At 40.2% G+C, this 15,903-nt stretch overlaps 1 protein-coding gene across 10 annotated transcripts in view; it reads left to right on the plus strand.

The window, feature by feature from the left end:
* Positions 1-15,903, plus strand: part of si:dkey-172j4.3 (diacylglycerol kinase eta) — an 84,422-nt gene that overhangs the window by 46,626 nt on the left and 21,893 nt on the right. For 5 of the 10 annotated variants that reach the window (XM_058394603.1, XM_058394608.1, XM_058394605.1 and 2 more), the window contains 10 exons: positions 7,918-8,028; positions 8,108-8,188; positions 12,638-12,742; positions 12,952-13,084; positions 13,224-13,330; positions 13,426-13,551; positions 14,087-14,189; positions 15,092-15,251; positions 15,541-15,649; positions 15,734-15,873. In XM_058394603.1, coding sequence (XP_058250586.1) covers positions 7,918-8,028; positions 8,108-8,188; positions 12,638-12,742; positions 12,952-13,084; positions 13,224-13,330; positions 13,426-13,551; positions 14,087-14,189; positions 15,092-15,251; positions 15,541-15,649; positions 15,734-15,873 — 1,175 coding nt within the window. Of the gene's footprint in view, positions 1-7,917; positions 8,029-8,088; positions 8,189-8,325; positions 8,332-8,855; positions 8,958-12,637; positions 12,743-12,951; positions 13,085-13,223; positions 13,331-13,425; positions 13,552-14,086; positions 14,190-15,091; positions 15,252-15,540; positions 15,650-15,733; positions 15,874-15,903 lie in introns of those variants that run through there. The other 5 variants (XM_058394604.1, XM_058394599.1, XM_058394600.1 and 2 more) reach the window with 3 other exon arrangements.

Below are 15,903 nucleotides of genomic sequence, written 5' to 3' on the forward strand. Positions count from 1 at the left end.
CTGTTTTGATTTTGTCATTTTGGAACTAAGTCTGTCATTTCTCCTCTAAACGCCTCTATGAGATAAACAGAAATAAAATAAGTTTAACAGATACGTCTTGTCTGTGATACATTAACCAGGAAGCTGTACGTTTATTCATTAGTCAGACGTTTTGAATCGAGATGACTTACAAGTCAGAATCTAGTCCATGAATGAACAGTGGAAGGGTAAAAAGGGCTACTTCCTGCTCAACGACACTACACTGGCTGTCTCTAGACTTGTGACTTTAAACCCTGACTAAACTAAAACTAAACTATTAAGTCACAGCACTATTAGGAGGTGTTGATTAGTTGTCTTTAACAGCAACTCCGATATTAGTGCAGCTGCAAATAACATTAATACATTAATACACTCGCACCCGTTACCACTGGGACTCGGTGGATTCGAGGACTTCAGTACCTTTGCAATGGTAAAGTGTTGCAGCCAGTGAAGTTTCAGGGAATCAGCAGTTCTGTAATACCAGGTGTTATATGATGTAGGTGTTTTAATAACCAACATTAGCAATGTTGCTTCAGTTTAGTTGGTTGCACTTTCTAGCAAACTGGTTGGTCTACTATACTGGTCACATATTTTTGGCTATGCAAAAAGGTGAGGAGCTGAGGATGGCTGGTTTGACTTGAAAAATGTGAAACGGAAATCACGTCCTATTCTGAGCATGCTCAGTACTCAAGATTTCCAGACTCTCTGAAGGAATCATCTTCCCTTTATTCTCTAGTGTCTTTGTCTCTCTTTTTCTAGCAAGGTGTAAAGATGTCCCTCTTCAGGAAATACACTATATTGCCAAAAGTATTCGCTCACCCATCCAAATAATCAGAATCAGGTGTTCCAATCACTTCCATGGCCACAGGTGTATAAAATCAAGCACCTTGGCATGCAGACTGTTTTTACAAACATTTGTGAAAGAATGGGTCGCTCTCAGGAGCTCAGTGAATTCCAGCGTGGAACTGTGATAGGATGCCACCTGTGCAACAAATCCAGTCGTGAAATTTCCTCGCTCCTAAATATTCCACAGTCAACTGTCAGCTGTATTATAAGAACGTGGAAGTGTTTGGGAACGACAGCAACTCAGCCACGAAGTGGTAGGCCACGTAAACTGACGGAGCGGGGTCAGCGGATGCTGAGGCGCATAATGCGAAGAGGTCGCCAATTTTCTGCAGGGTCAATCGCTACAGACCTCCAAACTTCATGTGGCCTTCAGATTATCTCAAGAACAGTGCGCAGAGAGCTTCATGGAATGGGTTTCCATGGCCAAGCAGCTGCATCCAAGCCATACATCACCAAGTGCAATGCAAAGCGTCAGATGCAGTGGTGTAAAGCACGCCGCCACTGGACTCTAGGGCAGTGGAAATGCGTTCTCTGGAGTGACGAATCGCGCTTCTCCATCTGGCAATCTGATGGACGAGTCTGGGTTTGGCGGTTGCCAGGAGAACGGTACTTGTCTGACTGCATTGTGCCAAGTGTAAAGTTTGGTGGAGGGGGGATTATGGTGTGGGGTTGTTTTTCAGGAGCTGGGCTTGGCCCCTTAGTTCCAGTGAAAGGAACTCTGAATGCTTCAGCATACCAAGACATTTTGGACAATTCCATGCTCCCAACTTTGTGGGAACAGTTTGGAGCTGGCCCCTTCCTCTTCCAACATGACTGTGCACCAGTGACCAAAGCAAGGTCCATAAAGACATGGATGACAGAGTCTGGTGTGGATGAACTTGACTGGCCTGCACAGAGTCCTGACCTCAACCCGATAGAACACCTTTGGGATGAATTAGAGCGGAGACTGAGAGCCAGGCCTTCTCGTCCAACATCAGTGTGTGACCTCACAAATGCGCTTCTGGAAGAATGGTCAAAAATTCCCATAAACACACTCCTAAACCTTGTGGACAGCCTTCCCAGAAGAGTTGAAGCTGTTATAGCTGCAAAGGGTGGACTGACGTCATATTGAACCCTATGGATTAGGAATGGGATGTCACTTAAGTTCATATGCGAGTCAAGGCAGGTGAGCGAATACTTTTGGCAATATAGTGTATCTGGGGTTACTCATATCTTCTATTTCTTTTAATAGCATGTATTGTTTTGGAATTTATTACATTTTTTTTCCAGAAATATTCTGCAGTCATTTTTGTCATGATCATTGCATGTTAAACAGTTTGCACTTTTTCCGTGTGGCACTTGATACAAGCGAAACAACTAAATCTAAGAGTAAATGTAACTCCTCAAACATTAACATGAAACCTCTTAGGAAGTGGATTGTGGTGCTGTGTGAACCAGAAAAGTCGCTTGGAATTCTTTAGCTGGATTTGTCATACAAAGTCAACATACGGAAACACTACAAAGAATTGAACAGACTGCTTTAAAAAGCAGGAGGCATGGCTCTATCAGCTCTGACTGCTGGATTAAGTGGATTAGCACTGGAGCAGGATTAGCATTGATCACGTCTTGTGTCAGCTGCTGATCAGGTTTCTGGCCTTGAAGCTTTATTAGCTGCTCTGCTAGCCTGTAACCAAACCCATACATTAATTGAAACAGTGTTAAAAAGCAGTGAATGATGTTTTCTAGTGGTTTGAGATATCCAATAGATGCAGCCAGAGACTTTAAATAAAACCTTGTGGTCTGTCTGATATCCACCAAAGTGAGCTGCTAATGGTTTGTTTAGCTTTTCATAACCAAGGCAGCACTTGGTTATGTAATGTTTAGCCTCTAGGGACACTGTATGGATCCATTTAGAACCTGAAAGCATTTACGACTCTCCTCTCACCTGGGGCCAGAGACACTCAGGTCAGCCTCAGATGGGATGCTTTTTCTGAGTGTGTGCATTTGTGGTAAACGGTAATGGTTGCTGTCTTAGCCGGAGTGCATTTTTATGGCAACTTCCACAGGCGAGTGTGGAAGTCTCTTTGCACAGACACAGTCTGTGCTGTTAAATGAATTTGCAGAAATGAATTATAGATATTACGATGGTCGTGGATTCTCTCACTCAGCAGCTGGCTTGGAATTGAATCAGTATCAGTTCTTCGAATCTCACTTTTTAAAGAGAGGGTTAGTTGGGGATGTAATGACCTCATTAGCTTAATTACTCGCTGACGAAGACAGAGAAGATGTCTTATGCTGGATGATTTGTCTAATTGTTTTGGCCGTAGGAGACAATGATATCATCAGAATACACAGAACCACCAATGAGGAATCAGTTCTCCTATTTGAGAGAGCTGGAAAAATAAAATTGGGTTAAATACTCAATAGTCATGTGAGTGCAGTAAAACACTCCCATTATACACCTATTCTATTCCTTATAACAGAAACACAGCGAGACATATGCCTCATTGATCAAGCTGTTACCAGTAGACTTTGGTTAAAACAGCAAATACACAGGTGGAAAACAAAATCCACCTGAAAGCCTTACAAAATACTGAATTCTCTGTCAGAAGGGACAGAAGTGGTCCTTTGCTATGTAATTTTAGTGAAAGATGTGTTACAGGTTTATTGTGACCGCTATACGACTAGCTAGCTTGCTAATATACTTGCTACAGAGCATTATTGCAGCTGTAAATGTTGGACCATACTTTCACATGACATACCAGACTGCACTGTTTTCAGTTCTTAAGTAAATTTTTCTTAATATCAAATGTCATTCTAAAGCCCAGCATGTTTAACACCAACACTAGCCCGATTGTAATTCCGATTTCTTAGTGTGGAAGGAAGTGGAACTGACTCTGAGCCAGAGTTTTTAGAGTTCCTCAAGGCACATGGATTCGAAACTTTTTTCAGACATATGAAGGGACCCCGCAGAGATTGCATTTGCATATGGCTCAGAAATGTGTGTGATGTTCCTGCTAACCAGATTTGGTCTAGCTCCATGTCCAGGCACATTAACATGAGCTCAGTGTCTCTGCACATTAACATGAGCTCTGTGTCTAACAGCACCAGGGGAAATGTAACTCATGGCACAGTCACTGATCTCATTGACATGCCCCATGAGAAGATTCTTAAACAGCATACAGTTCGAATGCACTGTTTGGGTTGACTATTGTGACAGTTGGATTGAATTGGACTGCAGTTGAATCATACTTGGATGATGAATCTCTCATAGCCAACAGACAAGTTCTGGCTTAAAAGCATAAGGGTTCAGTTCAGACTAAATTCTGTGTTCGTGTTATGATTCCACTGCAACAGAATGTCAATATCTGATTGTCTGACTGTCTTAACTGTCTTAAAATCTTCCATTTTTGTATTTTTTTGCCCAGAATTCAGCCTTAATGACAATCCACACATATTTGTAAGCACCTTTAATGAAATCAGAGAGAAAATGCACTTGCTCAGTTTTTATTTGCAGAGCTGCTATTTTGTAATAAAGTCCAATCAGTAAATGGACTCAAGTGTGAAATTTCACTATAAGCCTCATTCCCAGTGTGTAATACTCCTGCGCTGAGGTCAGTCAGTAGGTACGAAAAGCACTTAAAGTACACTTCATCAAATATTGCACACTAAGGTCAAGCCAAACTCTTATCACAGTCCAGGTGATTAAAATAAAGCTGTAGTCCAGATATTTCAGTAGATTCCTGCACTGAAAAATAAACTTATTTTGTATCTTAACCAAGGTTCTTATCGCCCTCATCCTCTGCACATTAATCCACTTATTCACTGTGAATGTAAATAAGAGTCCAGAATGCAGACAGGTCCTGGAAATTTGTCTAGGAAATGTCCTCCAGGATTGGGTTTAGGTTTGTTGTACTTTCAGGTGTATTTTACTACATCTTTGATATTTGGCTATGTAACAGACAAATAGTTTATATATAGCATACAGTATATTCTGATATATAACCCAGTCCACACCATGCGTGCAGTCAGTTATTTCTTTGTTGAAGCTGTGTGTTTATTATGCTATTCGCCTGCAAGTTTGCCCCACCTTTTTCCCAGTCCACTGATTAAACAAATGACGACTGTGTTTGCCGAAGACTCATTGGTGTTACCGCGGTAACTGACAGATAAGAGTGATCGGCTGACATGGAGCTATCAGAGAGCGATCCTTAGATGATTGCTTTCTGGCGACTTGTGTAGAGAACCTTGATCAGGTGGTCAGGTGTGACACTCTGTAGACCTTTTATAGCCAACCAGAAGATTATAGCCCTGACAGGTGGTGGTGTGTTGGGGTATATTTGATGAAGTTTTGAAGATCAAGAGAAAATGTTAGTGGTTAGTGTAGTCTAATGCAAATGATGGACAAATCCACTTAAAGGGAATTGAATCAGGTTTCTCTCTGTGGCATATGACTTGATGCCTGTAGTGTTGCTTTAGGTTTATCTTTGGGACTGGGATGGAGGGGAGGATGCACACCCATGGCACCTGAGTCACCATTTAAAAATAATAAACATAATAAATTACAAGTAATGCTATTTTTGTTCCATAAATTATACCAATTACTCTCATTATGTTTTAGAGAAATATGCTGTGCTGTTGTAGGAGGCACAGTGGGTTAGAGGTTAACCAGTTTGCATCATACCTCCAGGGTTTTGGCTTGATTCCTGCCTCTCCCTTGGGTGCATGGAATTTGCATGTTCTCTCTGTTCTTCTGGGTTCTTAAGTTTTCTCCCCCAGGCTAGACACATGCATGGTTGGCTATTTGGGATCTTAAAGTGTTTGAATGTGTGCCCTGCAATGTGATGGTGTCCCCCGAGTCTCTTGGAATAGACTCGAGGCTCCTTGAGATCCTGTCTAGGATAAACGGTACAGTCACTAGGTGTTTAGATGTTTTGTAACTGTTTCAGATCTCCTCTAGGGCATTAGCAAAGGCGATTAACCTGTCAGTCAAGTTCATACATACAAGCAACGAAAACCTGTTAGCTAAGTTAGCTAGCTAGAAGTTAAGTTGAGGTAACCGGACAAAAAGGAAATAGCATGCTTAACTTTTTAGATTAATTATACATATGCAGATTAATACACTATGTAGAGAAGCTAGCTGACTGTTTACCCATCTGAACAGACAGCAACCTTCCCATTCCTTTATGCTAGCTATGGTTTTGCATTTCATTGTCCGTCTTATTAGCAAATAAACTTGTCAATAGCAAACACATTGCATGGACATGAGCTGGTTTAACACAGAATGTCTCCCATCGCACAGGTTTACTGTCATTATTCCCTAACCTATTCCAAATCATTTCAAGTCAGCAAGGATGAAAAGGACATGATGAAAACTAACAAGAGATGGACAGATTTTAAAAATAGATTTTTCAAAAAATGTACATAATTAAAATAGAAAAAAAGATGTGTTCAACAGATGTGTTTTCTCTGGTAATGATTAGTCCTGGCTGCAGGAACATGGCTGTTATAATGTTTTGTTTCTTACCACTTTATTGCCTTTGAGCTGATTTCCTGTGTGAACTCTGCTTAGAGAACATAATTACATCTATTTTTTCGTTGCCTTATTTTGACTTTAGGTTTGTCATTTTCTGTTGCTCATTGACCTCTCTATCTCTTTCATGCTGTAAATCTGTCTTATGATAAAAGGTGCATAAAAGGTAAAAGCTAAAGCTTCTCTCTGACTTCAGCTTCCTAGAATAATTACTCATAGCTGTGTGCTAAACATTTCAAATCCTGCAAGCTCTGACTAACTGCAGCAGTTTAACAATCTACTCACATGTCCACATTGACAGCAGATGATGCTGATGTCTTCGAGTTTTCTGTTGCACTCACCCCCACACAGGCGTAAAGACCGAATTAAATTTTGGAACATGCCTCACTGAGATCCTTCATTACCCAGGACTGCAGAAAACAATAACACCTAAATGGAACTAATAAACTTTGCTGGACATTGTGGGATTGTAAGATTCAGCAGCGTGACTGACATTGTGGAACGGAGGAGACAGAGAACATAGAGGGGAGGATGGGGGGGGATAATGAAAGAATGAAGACGGGTGCAGAGAGACGGGAATGAGGGCGCAGAGGGAGAGGGCAGAGAGGACAGAGGAGGAAGTGTAAAGATTAAAGGAGTTCAGTGCGTCACTCTCGGGAGTCTGAGTCATCATCGAACGTCATATAGTGTGTGTGTGTGTGTGTCCCACAGTTTATGCATTCTGTCTAACACACACTGCCAGTCAAAATTTGTACACCTCACTGCAACTCTTTTAAAGATGTCAGTCTTTCCTACAATAGTTAAAAGATATGTTATTTCAGGTGTTCTGAAACTGATCTGCCAATGAGATGGGATGAAGTGTTGTGTTGAATTGTGTGTCACTCTTTCCTACAATATTTTGTAGGCTTGTGGGTTGTGGTAGCTGAGTGGTTAAGGTGCTGGACTACTAATCAGAAGCTTGTACAATCAAATCCTAGGGTTACTAAGCTGTCCAATTGTTACAACTAATGCTCAATTGTATAAAATGAGATAAAAATGCAAGTTTAATTGGATAAGAGTGTCTGCCAATGGAGGTGCATTTTATGAGTCAAATTAAGTGAAAACAGAAACATTGGCCCTCTGAAAATCGTTACTGCAAAACAAAAGAGCTGCCTGTTCAGTCACAGATACACAGGAAGTTGTCTGGAAGTTGTTAATTTCCTTTGTCTAAATACCTGCTGTACTGAAATTTTGACATGCTTCCTCATTGAAAATGTTCCTCCTTCCTGGAAGTGTGAAAGTCTCAGGAATGTTGCTAGGTAACTTAGATCATGTTCTTCTACATTACTTTGAAGTTACAATAATTATATCAAAAATAAGCAGAGGTCAGGTCACGCCGTTTGCAGTAGAAATTGAATTTTCCATCTGTGCCACTGTGGAATCTGAACAAATGATGCCTTTAAGGCATGTTATTTGGACATTCCTGACACAGATTCACATGCTATGCCCACATAGGTTAGTGTCTAGTCATGAACTCTCTCCTTCTTTCACTTGCCTTGTAGAAGAGTGTGAAGGAGGGCATCCTGTTAAAGCAGACCAGCTCCTTTCAGAGATGGAAGAGGAGGTACTTCAAACTAAGAGGCAGGACTCTCTACTATGCCAAGGACTCAAAGGTAATAGCAGTAATAACTCTTATCTTAATGGCACTCAGTTTGTCTGACCTTGTTTAATAACCTGATTCTTTTGTTGCAGTCCCTTATATTTGATGAGGTCGACCTTTCTGATGCCAGTGTGGCAGAGACAAGCACCAAGAACATTAACAACAGCTTTACAGTGAGTACACAACATTTCAATGATTTCACACAGCTTTACAGTGACTACACACAGCTTTACAGTGAGCACACACAGCTATAAAGTGAGTGTACAGCTTTACAGTGAGTACACACAACTTTACAGTGACTTCAAACAGCTTTACAGTGAATACACACAGCTTTACAGTGAGCATACAACTTTACAGTGACTACACACAGCTTTACAGTGAGCACACACAGCTATAAATTGAGTGTACAGCTTTACGGTGACTACTAACAGCTTTGCAGTAAGTACACACAGCTTTACAGTGACTACACACAACTTTACAGTGAGTACACATAGCTTTACAGAGAGTACACACAGCTTTACAGTGACTTCACACAGCTTTACAGTAAGTACACACAGCTTTACAGAGAGTACACACAGCTTTACAGTGACTACACACAGCTTTACAGTAAGTACACAAAGCTTTACAGTGCGTACACACAGCTTTACTGAGAGTACACACAGATTTACAGTGAGTGCACACAGCTTTACAGAGAGAAAACACACAGATTTACAGTGAGTGCACACAGCTTTACAGTGAGTACACACAGCTTTACATAGAGTACACACAGCTTTACAGTGCATACACACAGCTTTACAGTGACTTCACACAGATTTACAATGACTTCACACAGCAATAAATTGAGTGTACAGCTTTATGGTGACTACTAACAGCTTTGCAGTAAGTACACACAGCTTTACAGCAACTACACACATATTTGCAGTTACTTCACACAGCTTTACAGTGATACACAAAACTTTACAGCGAGTACACACAGACTTACAGTGAGTGCACACAGTTTTACAGTAAGTGCACACAACTTTACAGAGAGTACACACAACTTTACAGTGAGTACACACAGATTTACAGTGAGTGCACACAGTTTTACAGTAAGTGCACACAACTTTACAGAGAGTACACACAACTTTACAGTGAGTACACACAGATTTACAGTGAGTGTACACAGCTTTACAGTGAGTACACACAGCTTTACAGAGAGTACACACAACTTTACAGAGAGTACACACAACTTTACAGTGAGTACACACAGATTTACAGTGAGTGTACACAGCTTTACAGAGAGTACACACAGCTTTACAGTAAGTACACATAGCTTTACAGTGCGTACACACAGCTTTACAGTGACTTCACACAGATTTACAGTGACTTCACACAGCTTTACAGTAACTACACACAGCTTTACAGAGAGCATACACAGCTTTACACTGAGGGTACACACAGCTTTACAGTGACTACACACAGCTTTACAGTGACTTCACACAGATTTACAGTGAGTACACACAGATTTACAGTGAGTGTACACAGCTTTACAGAGAGTACACACAGCTTTACAGAGAGTACACACAGCTTTACAGTAAGTACACACAGCTTTACAGTGCGTACACACAGCTTTACAGTGACTTCACACAGATTTACAATGACTTCACACAGTTTTACAGTGAGCACACACAGCTTTACAGAGAGTAAACACAGCTTTACAGTGACTTCACACAGCTTTACAGTAACTACACACATATTTACAGTGACTACACACAGATTTATTGTGACATCACACAACTTTACAGTGAGTACACACAGATTTACAGTGAGCACACAAAGCAATAAATTGAGTGTACAGCTTTACGGTGACTACTAACAGCTTTGCAGTAAGTACACACAGCTTTACAGTGTGTATACACAGCTTTACAGTGAGTACACAAAGCTTTACAGTAAGTACACACAGCTTTACAGTGTGTATACACAGCTTTACAGTGAGTACACACAGCTTTACAGTGACTTCACACAGATTTACAGTGACTTCACACAGATTTACAGTGACTTCACACAGCTTTACAGTAACTACACACAGCTTTACAGAGAGCATACACAGCTTTACACTGAGGGTACACACAGCTTTACAGTGACTACACACAGCTTTACAGTGACTTCACACATATTTACAGTGAGTACACACAGCTTTACAGTGACTACACACAACATTACAGTGAGTAATTGCAGTGAGCTTTACAGTGAGTGTACATCGTTACAGTGGGAATTTACGGCTTTAGAATGAGGATAAACAGCTTGACAGTGACTACACAGCTTTATAGTGAGCACACACAGCTTTACAGTGAGTGCACACAGCTTTACAGTAACTACACATATATTTACAGTGACTACACACAGCTTTACAGTGAGTACACACATTTACAGTGAGTGCACACAGCTTTACAGTGACTACATACAGTTTTACAGTGACTACACACAGCTTTACAGTAAGTACACACAGCTTTACAGTGACTTCACACAGCTTTACAGTGACTACATACAGTTTTACAGTGACTACACACAGCTTTACAGTGACTACATACAGTTTTACAGTGACTACATACAGTTTTACAGTGACTACACACATCTTTACAGTAAGTACACACAGCTTTACAGTGAATACATACAGTTTTACAGTGACTACACACAGCTTTACAGTAAGTACACACAGCTTTACAGTGACTACACACAGTTTTACAGTGACTACATACAGTTTTACAGTGACTACACACAGCTTTACAGTGACTTCACACAGCTTTACAGTGACTTCACACAGATTTACAGTAAGTACACACAGCTTTACAGTTACTACATACAGTTTTACAGTGACTACACACAGATTTACAGTAAGTACACACAGATTTACAGTAAGTACACACAGCTTTACAGTGACTTCACACAGCTTTACAGTGACTACACACAGCTTTACAGTGACTTCACACAGCTTTACAGTGACTGCATACAGTTTTACAGTGACTACACACAGCTTTACAGTGACTGCATACAGTTTTACAGTGACTACACACAGCTTTACAGTGACTGCATACAGTTTTACAGTGACTACACACAGCTTTACAGTGACTGCATACAGTTTTACAGTGACTACACACAGCTTTACAGTGACTACACACAGCTTTACAGTGACTACATACAGTTTTACAGTGACTACACACAGCTTTACAGTGACTACATACAGTTTTACAGTGACTACACACAGCTTTACAGTGACTTCACACAGCTTTACAGTGACTACACACAGCTTTACAGTGACTACATACAGTTGTACAGTGACTACACACACCTTTGCAGTGAGTGCACACAGCTTTACAGTAACTACACACATATTTACAGTGACTACACACAGCTTTACGGAGAGTGCACACAGCTTTATGGAGAATACACACAGCTTTACAGTGACTACACACAGCTTTACAGTAACTACACACATATTTACAGTGACTACACACAGCTTTACAGAGAGTACACACAGCTTTATGGAGAGTACACACAACTTTATGGAGAATACACACAGCTTTACAGAGAGTACACACAGCTTTATGGAGAATACACACAGCTTTACAGTGACTACACACAGCTTTACAGTGACTACACACATATTTACAGTGACTACACACAGCTTTATGGAGAGTACACACAGCTTTATGGAGAATACACACAGCTTTACAGAGAGTACACACAGCTTTATGGAGAATACACACAGCTTTACAGTGACTACACACATCTTTACAGTAACTACACACATATTTACAGTGACTACACACAGCTTTACAGAGAGTACACACAGCTTTACGGAGAGTACACACAGCTTTACAGTGACTACACACAGCTTTACAGTAACTACACACATATTTACAGTGACTACACACAGCTTTACAGAGAGTACACACAGCTTTACAGTGACTACACACAGCTTTACAGTAACTACACAGATATTTACAGTGACTACACACAGCTTTACAGAGAGTACACACAGCTTTATGGAGAATACACACAGCTTTATGGAGAATACACACAGCTTTACAGAGAGTTCACACAGCTTTACAGTAACTACACACATATTTACAGTGACTACACACAGCTTTACAGAGAGTACACACAGCTTTACAGTAACTACACACATATTTACAGTGACTACACACAGCTTTACAGTAACTACACACATATTTACAATGACTACACACAGCTTTACAGTAACTACACACATATTTACAGTGACTACACACAGCTTTACGGAGAGTACACACAGCTTTACAGAGAGTACACACAGCTTTACGGAGAGTACACACAGCTTTACAGTGACTACACACAGCTTTACAGTAACTTCACACAGCTTTACAGTGAGTGTATAGCTCTTTACAGTGAATATTTACAGCTTTACACTGAGTGTACAGCTTTACAGTGAGTGTATACGGGTTTGCAGGTTATATCGTTCTCTTTATCTTACGCTGTCATGCACTGCCTCACTTTCACTAACACGCCCTGGCATTCTTTCTCTAACTGTTTAAACTATTTACTTTCACTTTTCTTCCACCTCCTCACACACGCACTCTCACACTCCTTTAATCTGTTGTCAGGTGATCACTCCTTTCCGTAAGCTGATGCTATGTGCGGAGAGCAGGAAAGAGATGGAGGATTGGATCAGCGCTCTGAAGTCTGTACAGAAATGGGAGACATACGAGGTTGGTGCTTGACCTTTGACCTTTATTCCTGTTAGCATATTATAGGTGATGGACACTGCTTTCTGGTGGTGTCAGATGTACTACATTTGTATTTCAGAGTCAGTGAATGTTTGTCCAGTGACTTTGCCTTCATGCAGATGTATAGGTGCAATGTGTTTTTGTCTCAGATGAGTGTATCGTGATGAAGTGTGTGTTGTGTGTGATCTCAGGCTAGTCAGTTTAATATGGAACACTTCTCCGGGATGCATAATTGGTATGCGTGCTCTCATGCTCGCCCTGCATTCTGTAACGTCTGTCGGGAGGCACTGCCTGGAGTCACCTCTCATGGCCTGTCCTGCGAAGGTAAACACTCAACAACAGCTTAACCACCAGCACAAACAACAACACAAAACAACAACTCTCCAGTCTCTTTAACTAGTGTTTATTGCTGCATCTTTCATTCAATGTAATCTTTCATGATCTCATTCTTTGTGTGGTGCAGTGTGCAAGTTTAAAGCACATAAACGCTGTGCTGTCCGATCCACTAACAACTGTAAGTGGACCACTCTGGCTTCCATAGGAAATGACATCATCGAGGATGAAGATGGGGTGAGTTTATATCTTTGAATAGACGTATCTTTTTTGTTATTGTGTCATTATGCATTTATAGGTGAATAACTAACAAATGCTGTGTGTGTGTCCAGGTGTCCATGCCTCACCAGTGGCTGGAAGGCAACCTGCCGGTCAGTGCTAAGTGTGTGGTGTGTGATCGGACCTGTGGCAGTGTGCGCAGGCTGCAGGATTGGCGCTGTCTCTGGTGCAAAGCCATCGTAAGTGTACTGGACTTTGATTAACACACAGCATTGATGAAGACTAGAACTCATATTGCTCAGTGGTATCAAAACAAAGTATTAATTAAAATGTAATTATTATATTATTTTAGTTTATAATTCAATAATAAAAATATATTTGATATATTATTTTTTCATTTATATATTTTTTATAATATAATATTTTGCCAAATAATATAATAATACCAGGGATAATAATATCATGGATCTGCATTTTTTGTAACAAATATATATATATATATTTGTTACAAAAAATGCAGCTCCATGTTTATATATATATAGATATATATATATATATATATATATATATATATATATATATATATATATATATATATAAATATCAGGAGTAATTTATTTAACCTCATAGTTTTTCACAGATTTAGAAATAACACTTTGTTACCCAAATCTAAATTTATATGTGTATATGATTATATTACATGCCTTTATAGTTTTTAACACATATGTAAATAAGACCATGCACATCATCAGATCTCTGTGTGTGTGTGTGCAGGTACACAGTAGCTGTAAGGAGCAGTTGGGGAAGGTGTGTCCGCTGGGTCAGTGTAAAGTGTCCATCATTCCTCCCACAGCTCTCAACAGCATTGATTCAGATGGTAAGTGTTGCCTGACAACTGCATCAGCACCACACGTGTTTCCATCCAAAATAGAAAACCTGCAAAACCTGAGCCTTAAAAATTTTTTATTGAACAAATCACCTATAATGTTTAAACCAGTCAAGTTTCAATAGCAAAGGTCATTTACATATATGTTGCCTATATATGATTATATCTACATGCTACTGATGGATGAAGTTAAAGATTTTAAGATTTTATGTGGCCTAAATATAATAACCTGGCATAAAATAAGCAAAATAACCCAGCCTTCTTCCTCTGTCTAGTGTGAATTGGCCTGAATAAAGCCAGCAGCACATACAGTATATATATAATGTATATAAGAGAGCCTGGTTCCTCTCATGGTTTCTTGTTTATATCATCTCAGGGAGTTTTTCCTTGCTTCCGTCGCCTCAGGCTTGCTCACTTGGGATAAATGTTAGGGATAAATAGTAACTATTCTTTAAACTTTATCATTTTTTCTGTTTCTCTACTTCTGTAAAGCTACTTTGTGACGATGTCCATTGTTAAAAGCACTATACAAATAAATTGAATTGAATGAATATTTTTTCAGAAGGAGATCAGAATAAGCGCGAGTTCTCTCTCATACACTGAGAGACTATATGAAAGTGCGAAGCAATCAGCTGAAAAGATGTCACGTTTTAATATTTGTGAATATTTTGCCGCTGACTCAAACAAAGCAAGGGTTAATTTGCATATGTCCTTTTCCTGATATGACTACAGTTGGTGAAATTTAGACTTTTATTTGTTCCTCCATTGCTGAGTGAAGTGAGCCAAAAAAACAACAATCCACTCACTCCAAAGCTGCCAAGATACCAAACATGCCGAAGATTCTAAATGAGTCTCACAGATCTTGTACTCTTCTCATGCATGTCTCTGTGCAGGTTTCTGGAAAGCCACGAGTCCGTCCTGCTCCAGTCCTCTGCTGGTGCTGGTGAACAGTAAGAGTGGTGATAACCAGGGAGTGAAATTCCTGCGCAAGTTCAAACAGCTACTCAACCCTGCCCAGGTCTTTGACCTTATGAATGGAGGACCACAGCTGGGGTAAGACTTAGAAGCCTGTGGGATGGATGTGGACAGAACCATTTGGAGACTATGCCGTCAAATTTGAACTGCAGTCGGTTTTGCGCTCTGGGCTCCATCGTTGAAAATCTGATAGCTCTGGCAGTGTTAAATTGGAATTAGTGTTAAATTTGTAATAAATTTAGAAATGATGCCTCAGGTTTGCTCATTAGGGCTAAATATAAATTTAATTTAAAAAAAAAACATGTATCTAATTCTAATGAATGTCTTCTTTATCTCGTTATGTTGGTGTGTGTGTGTGTGTTTGTAGACTTCGCCTATTTCAAAAGTTTGTGACATTTCGTATCCTGGTGTGTGGGGGTGATGGCAGCGTTGGTTGGGTTCTGTCTGAACTGGATAAACTGGGACTGCACAAGCAGGTTTGAATTAATAAGCAACTAATTATGTTACAATAAAATGAGTCGTTCTTATTAACTGTGATTGTGTGTGTGTGTTTGTTGCAGTGTCAGTTGGGTGTGCTTCCTCTGGGCACAGGAAATGATCTGGCGAGGGTGCTGGGTTGGGGGGGCTTGTGTGACGATGATGCACAGCTGCTTCAGATCCTGGAGAAACTGGAGAGAGCTACCACCAAGATGTTGGACAGGTAGAGTTATCACAGACACACACACACACA

The sequence above is a fragment of the Hemibagrus wyckioides genome, linkage group LG07, assembly GCF_019097595.1.
Source record: "Hemibagrus wyckioides isolate EC202008001 linkage group LG07, SWU_Hwy_1.0, whole genome shotgun sequence".
Taxonomy (NCBI): Eukaryota; Metazoa; Chordata; class Actinopteri; order Siluriformes; family Bagridae; genus Hemibagrus; species Hemibagrus wyckioides.